Raw genomic sequence first — 17,979 nt, 5'->3', positions numbered from 1 at the left:
AACACAAAAAAACACTCTGGGATAAGAGCTCATCATATCACAGAAAATCCATGTGTAATAAAGATTACACATGCTTTTGGACTCATCAGATTAAACAGAAGTTTAGCGGTTCTTTTGATTCTTTTAACCACAGCACCCTATAATACATACTTAGACATTGAATATCCTGGAATTGTCAGCTATTTTTTTTTCCAACAATAGAAAATAATAAGGGAAATTGTTCAACTGATCTGTGAAAGGATTTTCATATCAAACATTTTTACATTTTCATCAGGTTGACAAAAAGTTGACTGGGACTCTTATAGCTCCATCTGTTCCATCGCTTGTTTAAATTTCTTTATGTTCTCATTGTCATTTGGAGCCAGATGGGATAATCAAGGAAACTTACCGTTGCCAGTTCATCAAACTTCCCAAAGAGTTCATTCAGCAGCTTGACCAGTTCCTGAGCAGTGCACTGAGAAGCTAAGCTGGTGAATCCCACAATGTCTGCGAACAGGATGCTGGAGGAAAGAACAAGACGACATTTTAATCTGCATTTTATTCCTCCCTAGACTAACTAAAGTACTTGCTGTTTTAATACAAAAAATGTCAAAAGAGAATGTGGATAGAGCATTGTGCTACTGTGCTGTGTTTTCCATGCTTGCAGCTAAACACACAGATCACTTTAAAGCAAGAGTAATTGGCTAACAGTGATCAGCAATGAAGCAAACAGCAAGTACTATAATCCAATCCCTGATAAGTGAAGGCGTCTTTTAGGCCAGCCGCTAAATCAATTACGGAGCGGAATTGCCTGCTGCTGGCTAACTGAAGTAGTGCACGAAGTAGGTGTTGAAAACCACTTAGCCCCTCATTCATTTGCTCAGAGGCAGCCCAGATGGCAGCAAAACAAGGTGTTATGTATCTTATTGACTCGGTGGAAACTCACTGCTCTCAGTGGAGCATGCATCAAAGCTTGAGTGGGATTTAGCTTAATCATGATAATTGACTCTCGAGTTCTGAGACACCTCATCCAGAAAAAAAATACAGGAAAGTACTCCGCATCATCCGCGTAAGGTTGACATGCTGGCTCGGCTCTGAAGTGGGCGCATTTCAAATTTCCTTTGTGTTCTTTATGCGGAACAGATTTCAGGTGGTGGAGCAAATTTGGGGTCCTGGTGCCTATTTGGACACTAGTGTCAGCTGCATAATTGTAGATGACTAACATTTTTATCAATGTGTACATTTTTATGAAGTAACCTATTAGAAACAAAAAGCACTGAAAAGTGTCAATGCTCAATGGTATAGTTCTGTGTTTTGTAATAAATAATTTCAACCAAGTTCTGGTTTTGTTGCACATGTGATAATCTACTCTGTTCACCGCATGTGTAGACTAAGGAGTAGGGTTTGGTTAAAACCTTGCAGAAGAGTATGCTCTGGATTATATCATATTGATTCATAAAAATCCTGCTTTTTATGATCCATTGTTGAAGCCCCACTATTGTTAGGGTTGTTAATAGGATGTTTTTTTATAAACTTTCTCGTCCAAACACAACAGAATCATAGTGAAGCACGATTTCAGATCCATCCAGATAAATGGTGCCAAACTCTTAATTCTTCCTCAGAGATTACAGTTATTGCTCCATTTTCATGTAGAAGACTTTTTTTTTTTCCCCCTTCCTGCATCGTGACTATGTCAACCAAGCTCTTTTTGCTGCTTGGTGCAGTTGCTCTGGAGTCTGATGTATGCAAAGCTGGGATCACGACCGTCGCTCAGCTGAAGAGCTCTGTTGTATAATATTTCAGTGAATGGTTCCGTGCTACAGGTCATATTGATGTGTGGATGGTGAGACGAGAGCAGCAGGGTTGGCCAAGTGCATGTGTGATTAAATGTTCTCAGGGAAACATCAAAGGGACCCTGATCGTGGGTGCAACCCCCCGCACAGCTACATAAAGAATATTTTTCCTACTTTTTTTTTTTTTTTTTTTTTTTTTGTTCTGATCTTATTGAATAGAAATCTATTAGCTATTGAACATGAACTTAAATTAAAAAAAAATCAACTTGGCCTTAAGTTAAATTTTTTTTTTTTTTTTTTTCCTAAGCCCTGTTCTGATGCGTGTGCTTGCAGCAGAGCCCCAGAGGCGAGCAGGAGCTGGCTTGCTGGAAGAAATAACGGGGTATTTGGCGGCGTGCCAGTGTGGTGGCGAGGCTCCTTGCTCCCATGTTGTGATCGCAGAGGAGATGTGCACTCAGAGCTAAAATGATACAGGCAGACAGACAAGAGTTGAGGACTCCCTCTTGACAGAAGTGCTGTTGATATGCTACCTAACACTCGACTCCTACACTAAACAGCACTAATGCGCCTCTCCTTTTCTCTTTACCGCCTCACTGGAATGAAATCAGCTCAGAGTTGGGTCAGGTTCTCACACTCTATGTCAACTGTGAAGTAGAGGGAGCGCTAAAAAAAAAAAAAAGCTAATTAAAAATGCAGGGAAAGACCAGTATTTATTGTATGCCTCAGGTAATGCTCCTTTTACGTTCTCTGGTCATTTGCTCAATTATGATAGACAGGCGGTTAAAATAAAGTCGACTGTTTGCACAAATTTAGCTTTTTTGGACATTTTCCTGTCAAAACCTTTAAAGACAACAATGAAATAAGAAAATCTGATCCATCCTTCCGTCCGTCCATCAATCCATACACCCATACATTCAAACATAATTTAACCTAGGGCTGTGTAATATCGATATTGCAATATATATCGATATTTTCTTTCCTAGAAAAAAAACGATATTCATCCGCAAGTATCGTAACATCCAACTGTCACCTTGCTCGCTCACTGCTTGCTTTACCAGAAGAGTGATTAGGTCATCAGGCTTAGAGTGATTCCTTCAGATGTTAAGTGTCAAGGTTAAAAAGGTATCAAACTATTCAGAGCAGGGTACTTGGTGCACTTTATTTATTTTACAAATGCATGTAAGCTACAGTTTGTACTGTTTCAATTAAAAGGAACATGTTTTCTCACCACTTCTTTGATTCATTTTGTCCAGCTGTCGACTTTAAGTCTGTGTCCATGTCCAACCAGAGCCAGGTATTGTGTAGTTGGTGCTTTTAATCAGTTTTCAGTTAAATTAATTCAATCCAACCCTATAACAGTCACAAAATCTCACCAAAATCACTCTGTCCCTCTAAAATCTTTCAGAAAATCGCAAAAGTGTATTGAATTGTATCGTTTGCTGAATATTGTAATATATATCGTATCGTGGGCAGAATATTGTGTATCGTATTGTATCGTATCGTGAGATTATTGTATCACTACGGCCCTAATTTAACCTATATTTTTTTTGCAGGTTTCTTTTTGAAACCATAAATTATGTACCATGAATTAAGTGAACCTTTTGATTTTTTCAGGGTTTTTATTATATTGTTCCAGTTTAATGTTACTTAATCAATATACAGAAAAGCTCAAGTAAATTGTTAAAATCCCAGAATTATGATAACTTTCATGCCCCAGAAAAGAGGATGTCAGATTCTGACTCAAATGTTACGTGCTAATGCTTCAAAATGATGAAGTTTAAGCATATTTCTAAAAGCCGCCATAGTTTAATAACGGTCCTTCAATCTTTAAAGACAATTGTTTTGTTCCCTTTGAGGGAAAACATAAACTTCTTTCTCTGCAGCTCATGTTTTTTTTTTTTTGGTAACTGAACACATAGTCTGTTATTCTCTAACTTTTTTTGCTCTGGTTCTGAACTCAGCCCCCTCAGGGGAAACATCTGCTTATATCTTTACCAGTTAGTCTCTAACTGTTTCTGCCTGCTGGTGGTTGCTTAGCTCAATGATTCTTACATTGCAGTGAAATGTACAAAAAAATCAGCTTTGGCATTATGTTTGACAGCCAGGAAGATGAAGCAGAAACTGAAACAGGAAGAACTGTCAGAAATTTCAAATTTAAGAGACATGACTACTCTTCTTAACAACTGTTGTTAAGTCAGTTGTTAAGCATTGTTATGTGAATGCTTGGTCTGATTTCCTCTCTGATTGGTAAACCGCAATGTCACACCTGCAATGAAAACACTCTCTATGCACACCTCCTGAGTTGTCATGACATCCCCATACCTGACATTGTCATGGCGCTGGATGTAGATCTTGTGAAAAATTCTCTCTGGTGGCTTCAGGAAGTCCTCCTTCATCTCCATGGCAACATTTCTGGGCAGCAGGCTCATTAGTAGACGCTCCTGAGGAGGGAGGAGGCAAAGGCAGAAAGAAGGCAGTGTTAGGACTTCTAACTGGATTAAACAAAGTCACCAAGAGTTGTCTCTTTCTCGCTGAAGATGTGAAAATTTTATTTTTAGAAATGTAGAGAAAAAAATTTGTTAAACACTGAACTCTTGAGGAATAGTTTCAGTATATTTGCCTTATACAATGTAATCCCCATCTGTGACTGTTTTTTTGTTTTGTCAGTGAATTAACTTTAAAAATTTTGATTAAGAAACTTCATGTTTTTTTTTTTTTAAATATGCATTATCTATATAAAATTACTACAGCTGGGACATTTTTTTCTATAAAAATAACGATGAAACAATTTATTCTGTTTGTTTAAACAGAATAAATGAAATAGAAAATAAAAATAGATAAATATATATGAGTAAAATAATCACAAATTCTGCAAATGGTAAGAAGTCCAAAACCATGCCCTGAAGGCAGACAACTAAATAAGGTATAACACAAAACAAGATCAAGATATGTCATAGGGCAACTAATAATGTACTTAAGAGACAGTGAGCAGTGAAAGCAGTTGTGGCATTTGGGAACTGCAGCAGGAGATCCATCCATCCATCCATTTTCTTTACAACCTTGTCCCTTGGTGGGGTCGGAGGGGTTGCTGGTGCCCATCTCCAGCTAACGTTCCGGGCGAGAGGCGGGGTACACCCTGGACAGGTCGCCAGTCTGTCGCAGGGTAACACAGAGACAAACAACCATGCATACACACACTCACACCTAGGGGCAATTTGGAGAGGCCAATTAACCTGACATGTTTTTGGACTGTGGGAGGGAGCTGGAGTACCCGGCGAGAACCCACGCATGCACAGGGACAACATGCAAACTCCATGCAGAAAGACCGGGGCCGGGAATCGAACCCAGAACCTTCTTGCTGCAAGGCAACAGCTCTACCAAATGTCAGCGTTAAACAAAGATCCTCTCCACAATATCAGGGATATTTTACAAAATGCACAATTCACGTGCAAATATCAAACTTCATAAAGTAACTTGTTGGTGCTAAATGAGTGCAAATCTGACTTTATGCATTCTTTTCATTTTAAAACTCAACACATTGGCACATTTACTCATAAGGCAAATAATAAGGCAACAGAGCAAATGCAGTCTCTCTCCGCTGACACAGTTTGTCCACATTTAAGTAATTCATTATGCATGCATACCAGGGAATGCCCAACAGTATTTATGTGTTATGTAAATTACACCCAGAACAAATAGCTTCAAGTTCTCGGAGATGAGAGGTGTTTTAATTAAACGAACTGTGCAAAAAACTAAAATTATATAAATATATAGATAATTAAGACGGGTGGTTATTTAGGAGCAGAAGAAAAGTTACTAAAAACATCTACTGGGGTGTTTGCTCAGGGATTATGTTTTTGCAAGTAATTCAACATTTCTGAATTGTGTTTAAAGTCATGGTGTTCTCTCCATAAGTTAACAATGCAGAATATCACTGTGGAACAATGTAACCCTGACTTACATGTTGTGGCTAATTCTGTAAAGGGATCCACATGCATTATTAAATTTAGAGGCACACTCACAAGTTGGGGGGAAGAAACCAGAGAATTAAAGATAAAACTTTTTTTTTATTCAGCAATTTAATGAAAACATGTGTTTACGTGTTTATGTTTACTTGTTACATTTTTTTATTTTTATTTTTTAGAAAGGCTGCTGGAGTGCTCAGGGAGAACCCACACATACATGGGGAGAACATGTGTGCGTGGGTACAAAGTTAACAACTAAAAGCATATTTTTATGTATTTATTTTATCTTTTCACAACATCTGCTGGAGGACACCTGCGACCACCTGGTAAAACATTTTACTGACTCCCAGGGGGATACAGTTGAACGCTTTCTCCAAGCTCACAAAACACATGTAAACTGGTTGGTTGGGTGAAGTCCCATGTGCCCTCCACATCCCTGCTGACGATGTGGGGCTGTTCCACTGTTTCACAACCAGGACCAAAAGCATTCTGTCCTTCCTGAATCCAGGGCATTGTTACCGATGGATAAAATTACAAGGATTCTAATTGTTGCTGTACATAATCAAATGCAGCTACCTTATTTCTGTCTGCAGCACGTTGCTCATTATGTACTCAGCACATTGTTTCCACCAACTTTAAAGGTGGATATTAAGAAGCTAACATATTTCACAAGAACAAATCATAGGAGCTGATGACATTCTGCAACACAGACAAACTAACATGTCATGAAGAGACAGAAGTGTTTTTTATGAGCAGAGTAGATTGTGCAGGCTATCATGTAACTTTGTATTTTGAAAGATTAAAGAAAGTCATGGTTTCCCACCATTTGTCAGTGGTTTAAAGCAGTGTTTGTGCCACTTATTTGTGCATGTTATCCATCGGTTGACTGCGTAGGGGTGCGCTTACTGTCTCAGCTCAAGACGCCCATTGGCCTATTCAACAGCCAAGTTACAATGATTTTCACAGGTTAAACCAGACCCTCGCACACATTCCACCAGTTCAGTACATCCGATAAGTTCTCAACAAGTTATACAGACAAACCAGACTTCTGAAGACTAAATGCATCAAGCTAAAGGTTAACTGACTTAATATTAGCTGAAGACAGAGACGTGAAGAAGACAGGTGAAGGCCAAAGAGTTTATTGACACAAGGATCTTTCTTTTTGTGTGTCGTATGGACCAAAAAACGTCTGTATGTTTGGAGTTCTCTCCTTTTTCGCTCAATCTTTCAACCTTGGTGGTTAGGGGCACATAGGCGGCAACACTGGCTTTTTTAAAGTAAAAAATCCTTTAAAAATTGCAGTAATGTCTGTTTATTTTTTCTGAAATTGGAAAATAAACAGATATTACTGCAGCTATTTTCTTGAGGGGAAAAGACTGAATCCCAAATACAGAATCAACTAAAAATGTCAAGATATCAAGAAAAAGACCTTGAACATTCCTGCAGCCTGCAATTAAGCTCCCATCTGCTGTTCTTAACAGGTATCTTTTACATGTGTTTAGTGAAATCTGCTTTGTAAATCTGGTGGAAAAAAAGTTTTTTTTTTCCCTTATAAGTTTTTAAACAGGAGTTTCTTTTAAAACCTTACAGCCATGTTAAATAAATTAGAATTTGTAATCCAATGAGACTTATTTGTCACATTAGAATTACTTTTTGAAAGATAAAACCATAAGCAAATATTGAAAGTACTTTTCATTAAGCTCACTTTTAGCCATTTTAAGAATTAAATCCTTGAGCATACGGTGGGGGAGGAATCATTTTTAGTTAAATCTTCCACTACTCTTTGCTCCAGCTTAAGTGAATGTTTTTGATTCTAAAAAGGGATAAAAAAAATAAAAATAAAAAATTTGAATCTTGCTTGTTTAGGAAGTACAGTAATCTCTGCTGCCAGTGGAGTCAGAGTTTATGGGTAGGTTCTTCTGTTTTACTTCAAGTTACAAAGTAAAGAGATTCATTTAGAGACAACATTGACTAATTCTGAGAGAAGGAGCCAAGAATACACCCAGTCCTCATCGATTGGCTCTTTTTTTATTTCCAAAAGATCTGAGTTGCAGCACCACGAAGCATACTTCAAATTCTCACAGGATGTCAAATGACTGTAAACGCACTATGAATCATCTCGCAGCCACGCTGAGTAGCTCTGGAGAGGGAAGGCCATATTTCCATTCACAAAAAAAGTAAGTAAGAGCTGTAAAGTAGCAGCCGTCAAACCTGCTGAAGATAAAAACCAGTTTCACTTATATTGCAAGCATTTCATTGAGTGTGGAAATTATGAAAGCAGAAACGTAAACCCGTGACCATTTGCATGAAATATTAAGTCATTTGTTTTATTAATCTCTTCCACTTTTATTGTCTGACACTTTTATAATTGCCTGTTAATATTTAAAAATTCCCTCATCTCTTTCCACTTTATTTCACTAAGACTGTATGAGACAGGAATTATTAATGAACTAAAATCATCACACATTTATTTTTTTTTCCATAGGTTTGTATGTATGAATGTTCATCTAATCATTGCTTCTAAAATCACTTAAGTTGTTTGTTGTGTAACCTATACGCAATACACAATAAACAACTGGAAGGTTTAAATAAACCATTAAAAGCCCAACATAAATATATGCCATCTGTGCCAACTGGGCGTCATTGTAGCTCTTCTATTTATTGTAACAAATTTGTGGTAACACTCTTTTTGAGAGGGTCACTAGAATTTTTTTTTTTCTTTCTAGGAAGCATAAATGAAATAGAAAACACAGAAAGTTGAAGACAGAAATAAAACTAAGGACAAAAATGCAAGCTGAAAACCACAACAGGGCAATGCATGAAATTACAAACTGTTGTCAGAAGTGGAGTATCTGATTTGCACTACTCTGCATGGTGGCTTGGTGAAATTAACGTCTGCATGAATAACTTTTTAAAATGTCAGCCAAAAGTCCTCGGGCTAGTCCAATGAGCTGTGGTCATGTTTGTTTTCATGCAGAACTGAAATCAGTCATGCTAATTGATTTGCAGCCAGTCGAATAATGAAACTAAATTAGATTCCCCCCCTTATATCTGATTCTGAACTGTGTGCTGGAGCAGCAGTGCAACCAAACCCAAAGGCAGAGAGTGATCCCTGGATCATGTTATAAAAATGATGCTTTGGATGAATTTTTCACAAACTATTACTGCTTTGCAACTACCTAATTGCTATGAAATGGCTAATATATATATATATTTTTTTCTGGCTTAGGACAGACTAAGTTGTTAAAATAATGTTAACTCACATCCCCTGTGACCATATTCAGTCTCTTCATTCTTTCAGTTCTGCTCTTGCAGTGTTTCAAACAAACAGTTCCTGACAAAATTATCCACCAAAACTATCATTACCCTTTGAACTCTTACACACAATGTCATGTGATATCAGCAAATCTCTATGTATTTTATGCGATAGATAGCATAAAGTAGTGCCTAACTATGAGGAAGGAAGAACGTGAGAGGTGGCTCCTCAAAAGTTTTAATAAATAAAACACTGCCTTTCCATTTGTTTTCAGCATCCTTTACACATGTACCCCTAAATAAACCCAGGTACTAACAAGTTTCTTCAAAAGTAACAAATAATAAAGTCCATCTTTGTGTATGTTCATCTCAGTATAAATACAACTTCTCTTTGAAGTCCTCACAGGTTATTTAAAATACATTAGTGAACATTAGCGGCATCCTGAAAGTCAAAGGATTTAGAGACCATATTCAGTCCTCTGAACATCTCACAGCTCACTGCTGAAAAGCAGGCCTCATAAACGTATAGGTCAGACAGAGAGAATTTAACAGAAGCAGCCAAGAGGCCTGTGATGCCTCCTCACAGATCAGATGGGAGTATTTGTTTAGAAGACAATTATTAGCCACGCATTAATAAATCTGAATTCTAGGGAAGTGAGATTGAAAGGCATTGTTAAAGGAAGACACAAAAGTATCTTTTTTTTTGTAGAAGAAGGTTATCTACTCAAATACAAATGTATTTCTTGAGGATGCTTAGGTTGCTGTAGTAATATTGCAGAGTTGAGCATCTTCAACAAGTCTGCAGACTAGAAGGGAAATATCTTCTGCAGTCCACGGCTTATAAACAGGCTTACAAAGAAACTTGGCTCTGTTCAGGAAATTGCTCTGGAGCACCTGGAGCTCAGTATGGAAAGAAGGATGTTTGTTTCATGAACAAAAACATTCCAGACAACCCTGAGTATCCTCTTCACAACATAAAAGCTTCAATGAAAGAGATTTCAGGTCAAGGGCCTCCTCAAATCAACTGCACTACATGCAATTCTCCCACCCAAAGCTAATTATTTATAGTTACTAGTGAGAGCTCCAATACAATGTCTAATTGTGTTATTCCATGGTTCTTGACTGTTGGCTGTCACTTTGATTTTGTATGTCAACTGTTTTGACACTTATGGTGTTTCATACATGGTTTACTTACTAATGTTTAGTGGTTCTCAGTGCTTAGTGTATTCTTTTATTTGTTTAGATTTTTGTTTTTGTGGATGTCTTTTACCTTATGCCTTAATAAGGTCCATTGTTTCCTGTATATATCTACCTTTGATCCAGTTGCTCTCTCCTGATTAGTGCCACCTGGTTCACATCGACTCAGCAGTTAACAGCCACACGGTTTCATTTCATCCTTGTCAGATCCTTCTATTTTCTCTGTATTCTCTGCTGTTCCACATGTGATTGTGTATCTGTTGCTTGATTTTTCCCTCTCATAAGTTCGCTACATGCACTCAGGTTGGATTTTTATATTTTAAGACCTTTCAATAAATATTCATATTTCAACTACATGTATGTTGCAACCATACATATAGACAATTTTCTTTGGGATTAATAACAGATTGGTGATTGAAATTAAACTGAAATTTAAATGGAATGGGACTGTAACAGAACTTTTTGGCTCATTTCCATATCTGGAAAATCCATACTGAAGGCATTTTTTTTAAGTCACTTATCATTTGATTGTACAGTGACAAAATGTTCAAGGGGGTGTGAATACCTTTGGCAGATGAAAAATTTACTCACTGTCACCTCTGTCATTTCAGAGAAACATCTGCACACATCTTGAATTAAAAGAAAAAATGGAAATGAACAGATCATTTCTGGCAGTGTCACTCCAAGCTGTGTTCACAGAATAATCCAATTTATATTCGTCTTCATGAATTTTTCCTAAATTCAGAGACGAGAAGAAAAAGATCGAGAGTTTCCATTTCAGATCAATCATTCTGGAGAACCCTTTATTCAGATAATCTCATTTCAATCAGACTGCCTTTGTTGGAAAGGCAGTGAAAAGTCACAGATTCCTCTTTCTTGATTTAATGAATGAAGAGGAAGTTTTGAATCGCTTCCCATTTCAGAAAATTGAGCAGGAGAGCCGGTTTACCACACAGGCGTACCGAATATAGCCCCTTCTTGTTCGGGAATCAATAAGAACTGTGGATCCTGCTCAAACACACACCCTGAGCAACAAACATAGCCGTGTTTCACGCAGCTTCATGGGCGATCATCAACTCTGAGACCTGTGCTCATGGACACCACAGCAGAGGTTTGCTGGCAGATCATGATCAGAGGTCTGTGTGTTTCTCTTTCCTAAATAAACCATGACCTTTACTAGAGTAGGGAGGCCATGGAAGCAATCTGCTTGTATAATTGCCTGTCAGAAGGGAGCCTGTTACTGCTGGGGAAAAACACAGCATATCTTCCCCTAATCTACAAAGAACAGGTGCGAAGTGTGCAAGCATTGTGTCAAACGAAGGGAGGATGTGCGTTCAGGCGTATTGAACACATAAAATAATTAATTTTCTCTTTAACGAGTACAGGATGAGATGGGTGCGGCTCAGAAAAAGAGAATTTCTGCGGGTTAAAGTTGCCTGATTGTTGCTTAGTTAAATCCCTCCATGTAGGTGTGCGTGGAGGGGGAGGAACGTGTGGCACTGCAGCTTGTGCCTCAGTAATTGTTCTTTCCTTAAATAGCTGCTGTCATAGTTACTGCATGCCTGTGGGCAGGTTGTTGGAATATGCTGGCACCTGAACGCTTTAAAAAAAAAAAAAAACTTCTGAAGGAGCTGTGAAGTTTGAAGTTCACTCCTCACCTGCTTCTCGTTTTCGTCCTCCAGCCGCAAACGCTCCTCGATGCAGTTGCGCGCCTGCAGGAAGACCTTCCTCTGGGTACGCTCGGTCAGAATCCTCACAAACACACCCGACAGGTTCACACTGGTGAAGAGCACGGCGTTAGCCGCCAGCTGTAGACAAACAAGAGCAGACATGCCTAATGAAGCTGCACACATCTGCACATGCAAGCCTCTGTGTGCAACCGGCAGTCCCCAGTAGAACAATGTAGAGGTGGACAGAGAGCAGGGTTACAGCACTGAAGACCAAAAACTGTACAGACGAAAGGCGAAAAGGCAAAAAGGCAAAATGCATCTCTAATCAACACCTAACGTGTTACTTTGTATCTTTAATTCTGAACAAAATAGATTTTAGAGATTAAAGAAATGTAGTCATACAAAAGACTTAAGAATCAAGCAGATGCATCTGAATAAATCAGAATATATCATGGAAGTTATTTTTCAATAAATAGTTTCAAAAAGTATAGTTACTGACATAGCGACGCATTTTTGACAAGAGACAGACATTTTGTCTTGGTAGAGTGCAAAAAAAAAAAGACTGCACTGTTGCTCAGTGGTACAAAGTCCTCCTTTTAGATTCAAAATTCATTTTAACCTTCAGTTGTAGATAAAAGTTTCAGAAAGGAGAGGCACAGATTCCAAGTAGTTTGTAGTGTGAAGTCTCCACAGTCTGATGCCTTGGGTATCCATGTCATCTGCTGATGTCGGTTCACTATGTTTATCAAGTTCAGAGTTCACACAGCTGCCAAACAGGATCATTTAAAGCACTTCATGCATTCATCTGCTGACAAACTTTAGGGTAGAACTGCCAAAATTACCAATATCTCCTTTTCCAACAATAGTGCCACCTTGCTTGTCTCTCTAGCAAATTGGCCCAACCTAAACCACAACAGATGCTCAAAAGAAAATAAACAAATATATTTTGTTATTACACAATGTTGTAAATTTGGGTTTTCGTCAGCTACAAACCATAACCGTTCAAGTTAACAGCAATGAATGCTTAAGAAATGTCACTGCAATATTACTCTGTGAAGATAAGTCATGCAAAAATACCAATTTCACTCTTTGAATTGAAATTCTAAAAAGATATAACTTTTTCAAAGATATTGAAATTTATTGAGATGCACCTAGAATAACATAACAAAAAATGATATATTCATATTTGGGTAAAAATAAAAACCCTACTTAGTTTCCTAAATCTTCAAATGATGGACCAAATGTCATCCTAGCACAGTGTGCCTAACTCCAGCTCAAACTACTGCTATTCTTTTAAAGTGGTCTTAATGAATAGTTTTCCAGGCTTCCTGAAAAAGCTTTGGCTGATTTTTCACTTTTTTCCTCCTATCAGAGCATGGCAGCTTATTATGCAGTGTGTTCTTAGAAAATAAGACATGCAGTGAAAAGGCAGTCAAAGTCTGAAAGAGGTTCATTAGCATTGGAAAACTATTAAAAAAAGACTTCTTTAAAATAGTTACAAGGCAAAAAAAAGACTACTTGGAAGATAAATATAGAAAATTAGACAGACTTTTGGGCAGTACTGTCAGTATCCATTATCACCAATGAAGAGGGGAGATGGATAATGTACATTTCAAGTACAGGATGTGAAATGTACGCTTGTATCATTGCTTTGCTTTTGTTTTTCAAGCTTTCCTCCAATGACAAAAAACATGCATTTGTATTGTAGCACAGAGGCATATATGCTGGGAACAACCTGTACTATAATGAACACAGATGTGGAAGAAAAGGTTTAGTCCTTTCTTAGATTTTTTTTTTCTTACATTAGGTAGGAAATCTATTTTTTTATCAAGGTGAAATCATGTTTCAATTATTTTCTGGGTTTCTCAAAGATTACAAAAAAAACTACAGAGATTAATTTGAGATAATTAGCAAGCCTTAGATACATTTCGTGTTGGCAGAAAAGATTAAGGTCAAATGTCTTCAATGTTTATATAGTGACCAACAATAAACATATGTATCCAGTATACAACGACTGTTTTATTGCTGGTGCTCAAGCATTCCTGAGACGGAGTCAACATGGGAATATTCCATTTCATTTGGAAATCAAGGTCCTAGAGAGTCATGATTCATGTTCTTTGCCATGTCCATGCCGTGTTTAGCCACTCATTCAGCTCACCTGTCTCACCTGGGTCCCGCCCTACTTAAACACCTCTCATCTTCTGCCCCCGCTCAGGGGCGGATTATCAACCGCCCCCGAGCCAGAAGAGATCCAGAGATCCAGTGTTTTCTTCCAAGCCTTCAGTGTATTTCCTGCCCACTGACATGATGGGTGGTGGTAAGGTGAGGAGAAGACGCTGGGACCCAGGATGTAGATGAAGTAATGGTTTTAATAAAGATAACTCGACAGTCCAGAACTGGCAGCACGGCAGAGTTAGCAACAGCTAATACCGGTAGCAACAGATAAACGGACTAACATGCGAGCTAACACAATCCAGGACTAATGCAGTTCCACTGGAGAGTGTGGCAGGACAAACAGGCGTGGCAGCAAACCACAAACTTAGACGTTTGATAAGGTCCCGACCGAGAACACAGACAACAGGTGAGACTAAATACACACGGGGTAATCAAGGGAATGAGACACACCTGGGAGACAATCAACGGGGAGGACAGGACAGAGACTCGCATGGAAACAGAATCACACAGAAAAACTCAACTAAACACGGATCATGACACCCACCTCTTCTGTCAAGCTCTTTACCGATCCCATCTGTTTCGGATTTCTGGACCCTGACCCAAACTGTGCCTCGCGACCACCGAGTATTGCCTTGCTCACTCTGTCCTCCTGTGTATTATCTCAGTTTGATCATCGTCTAAGTCCCTCAATGTTGGGGCTCTCTACAGAGAAGACCTCTCTGTAGAGCTCTTCTTTGATTCGTTGCACTCACAGAAGCCTGTTCAATCTGGCCAGTGAAGCCGAACATTTCAAACATACCCCTGCTTTATCTGTGCATCGCCAGCTTTCTCCCCTGTCTGCTCAGAGCTGTGTTTGTTGACCTCATCCCGAGCAGTAACCAGAATTTGAAACTAAAATTAAACTTGTTTGTTCCTGTTGAGTACTGCTGCGTGTGGTTGAATTTCCGGGTCCCCACTGAGTGTCCTTACACCTAGAGTCTGAAGACAGAGTGGGGAGGCACAGAATCCAAATTTCTTGAGATCCAGAGTGAAGTCTTCACAGTCCCCGATGTTATGGAAAACCATGGCATAAAGGCCAAAGTAAAAGCAGCCATTTCCCAGGAAAGTCTTGGCACCGTGTGTGTGTGTGCGTGTGTGTGTCCAGCTGATGTGATCATTTCCTCTTTCTGCAGTACCTACTGACTTCAAACTTCCTTCTTAAATGGCCATTGTATCACCATGCTTGATTCACCAGCAGACTCACAGAACCAAAACCCTAAAGAGAACAATTGGATATCATGGTGTGGAAAATGACAAACTTCAGAACAGTGTGGAAGACCTGGAAACGCTGAATAAATAAATAAATAAATAATAAATAAATAGACTGATCACTCATATGCCTCAATGTACTGGCGCAAAAATAAACTCTGATAAAGTAGTACATGCATCACAAAGTATTTTAAGCATGTTACGAGTTTCACTTCCTTTATGGAATCGCTGGAAAACAAAGTTTTTAATTACGTTCTAATTATAGAGATGCAGCTGTAGATTTCAATGCTATAAAAGCAAACGGTGCTACATGACCGCAGCAATGTGCATCTCAGAAATAAAGATCAGCAAGCAGCTCTGTCTGAATCCCGATTCAGCACCGAGAGCCGGACAGCTCCTCGTCCGCTTCATCTGCTGCGGAAAAAACAGACACATCTTCTCGTCCTGGGGCGAAAATCGATGCACAGTGTTTTATTAACTTTTGCTTCTCCGGGGAAAGTTGGATGCGTAAACATGCTGCCTCTTAACTATCAGAGCGAAGCAAAGTAATCCGCCTCCACAGATCAGAGATACTTGGAGTGAAGTTGAACAGTGAAACTTGGAGTCAGAGCTCGTATGTTATCCTGCATCAGATTAGTTTCAGATTACCCAAACTGTGGGGTGTGGGTGCATTCTGGTGCAGGTGCAGCACTCACCGGTCTCCACAGCTTCTGCTTCATCCCCGTCACGGACGTCGCTATTACTATGAAGTGGGATGCAGACAGCATCACCCCGAACAGCACGGCCAGCAGCGTCCGTACGGGAAGCAGCACGTAAGCCACCAGGGTGACCAGCATGAGCTGCCACACGCCTTGCTCCGGGGTTGCGGCGCTCATCGTTTCCGGCGTGCCGAGCGCCAGCGGGAACGGACAGCAGAGCAACGCGAAGGTGAAGCTGAACAGCAGGGCCAGCTTGGCGATCTGCTGCAGCTGCGTCACCTGCAGGTACTTGACGTTGGTGACGATGAAGAGCGACAGGAACACCACGCAGTGCACCGGGTAGGAGCCCTTGGACAAGGTGAGCCGGGGGCTGGACAGCAGCTCCACCAGAGACAGCGACGACGCGGCCACGATGAGCACCGCCAGAGCCTTGAGGGTGGCGGTCTGCTCCAGCTTCAGGTTGTAGTTCTGGAAGAGAGCCTCCAGCTCCTGGCTGTTGAACTCGTCCTCGCAGGCGATGGCTCCCAGCGGCGCGCCGGGTGGGCAGCGTCCCTTTCTCCGCCGCGTCTTAACTCTTTCGAACGGCATCTCCTCCATGGTCCTGCCATTCACGAAGCTGAGGTGGGAGGGAGGAGAAGGGGGGTTGGCGCACGACCCCTCAACTTTTAGACTACTCCCCCCCTCTGGAGAATGAAGCTGGCACCCTCTCCCGGGTCATGGATGATGGATGTCGGGCTCGGAGTCAGAGGAGGAGAGGGTGGCTATGGCGCATCGCGCGCGCTCTATCCACAGGTTGATAGTTGTTGGTGTGCAACCCGACCACTGTCTCTCTCTCTCTCTCTCTCTCTCTCTCTCTCTCTCTCTCTCTCTTTCTATTTCTCTCGGCGCGCGCAGACCACCTGCCTTGCCTCAGATGGGGGTCACCTGCGCTCCAAGTTAACTTAAAATCAGGTTTAATTACCAAAACACATCTCCAAAAAAAGCAAAGCAAAACATCGTCCTTCACAAAAATTGTTTAAAAAGCACATTTTATTATCTTCCTCCTTTAAAGCATAATATTTCAGAGCCTCCCTTGTTGCTGTTTGATTTGCTTCAGTGAAGGGTCAGTGGTTGGATGAAGACAGCAGCAGCGCTGGTGATTTCCCCTCTCAGTGTCTGCAGTCATAGCTGATGTAGTCCCCGGCTAAAAATAGACCAGCTGCACCGGTGGATGGTCCAATATAGCAACAATTTGGTCTTTCCCACATCTCTCTAGCCCCCCTTCCCCCCAAACACAGTCAGACATTTCACTGCAGAGTAAAATCCTTCGTAAAGAATTAACGGAAATAAACCCAGCGGAGGTTGCGCCCATGGGAGGTTTGAATAATAATAATAATAAAAATAAAAAAACAAATAAATAAACAGCGCATGTATGAATGATGACGTGCATCCCAAAATGTGCTGCTCCGTTATGGTGGAGGGTATGTTTTGCATTTTTGAAATTACGCAACCCTGCTCTCAGTATTTCACTGTCGTGTGCCCTGTTGATATGTGAGAGTTAAATTAATTTCCCCCGCCATAGATAAATGCGGCAAAATCTGAACCATAGTGTGAAGTGAAGGTAAAATAACTGACACTGACACATAGTTAAAACATATTTCGTGATTGATGAGTAACTCTTATTTCTTATACAAAGAGTAAGGGAGTAAAATTACTCCTTACACAGACATTTATTGATCCATATATATTTATCTGTGCTCTCACCTCCTGACCGATCAGCCACATTCTCCAGCATTACAAAGCTTTATTGATTTGTGCTTATGCTCCTTTTATCACCATATTAGACTTTGGAGCTTATGTCAGGTCAGATTCCCTAGTATTCAGTTCAAGCTTGTTCTCAAACAGTTCACAATTACCTGGACCATTAAAAACATCAATCATCCTGCATCTATTCCCTTTGTCAAGCAGAAACTCTCTCTCTCTCTCTCTCTCTCTCTCTCTCTATATATATATATATATA

The 17,979-nt window shown here is 40.0% G+C and overlaps 1 protein-coding gene across 1 annotated transcript in view; it reads right to left on the bottom strand.

Moving 5' to 3' along the window:
- The window catches only part of adcy1a (adenylate cyclase 1a), a 55,923-nt gene extending 39,229 nt beyond the window's left edge, over positions 1-16,694 (bottom strand). Inside the window, exons 1-4 of the mRNA XM_007540787.2 lie at positions 15,978-16,694; positions 11,848-11,997; positions 4,095-4,213; positions 389-500 (exon numbers count right to left, since the gene is read on the bottom strand). Of these exons, the coding sequence (XP_007540849.1) occupies positions 389-500; positions 4,095-4,213; positions 11,848-11,997; positions 15,978-16,577 (981 nt within the window). The 5' untranslated portion in view covers positions 16,578-16,694. The remainder of the gene's footprint in view (positions 1-388; positions 501-4,094; positions 4,214-11,847; positions 11,998-15,977) is intronic.
- Positions 16,695-17,979: the final 1,285 nt, after the last annotated feature.

The sequence above is a fragment of the Poecilia formosa genome, unplaced genomic scaffold, assembly GCF_000485575.1.
Source record: "Poecilia formosa unplaced genomic scaffold, Poecilia_formosa-5.1.2 Scaffold10, whole genome shotgun sequence".
In the NCBI taxonomy this organism is placed as follows: Eukaryota; Metazoa; Chordata; class Actinopteri; order Cyprinodontiformes; family Poeciliidae; genus Poecilia; species Poecilia formosa.
The sequence above is the reverse complement of the archived record's forward strand: the minus strand, read 5'-3'. Positions and strand labels throughout refer to the sequence as shown.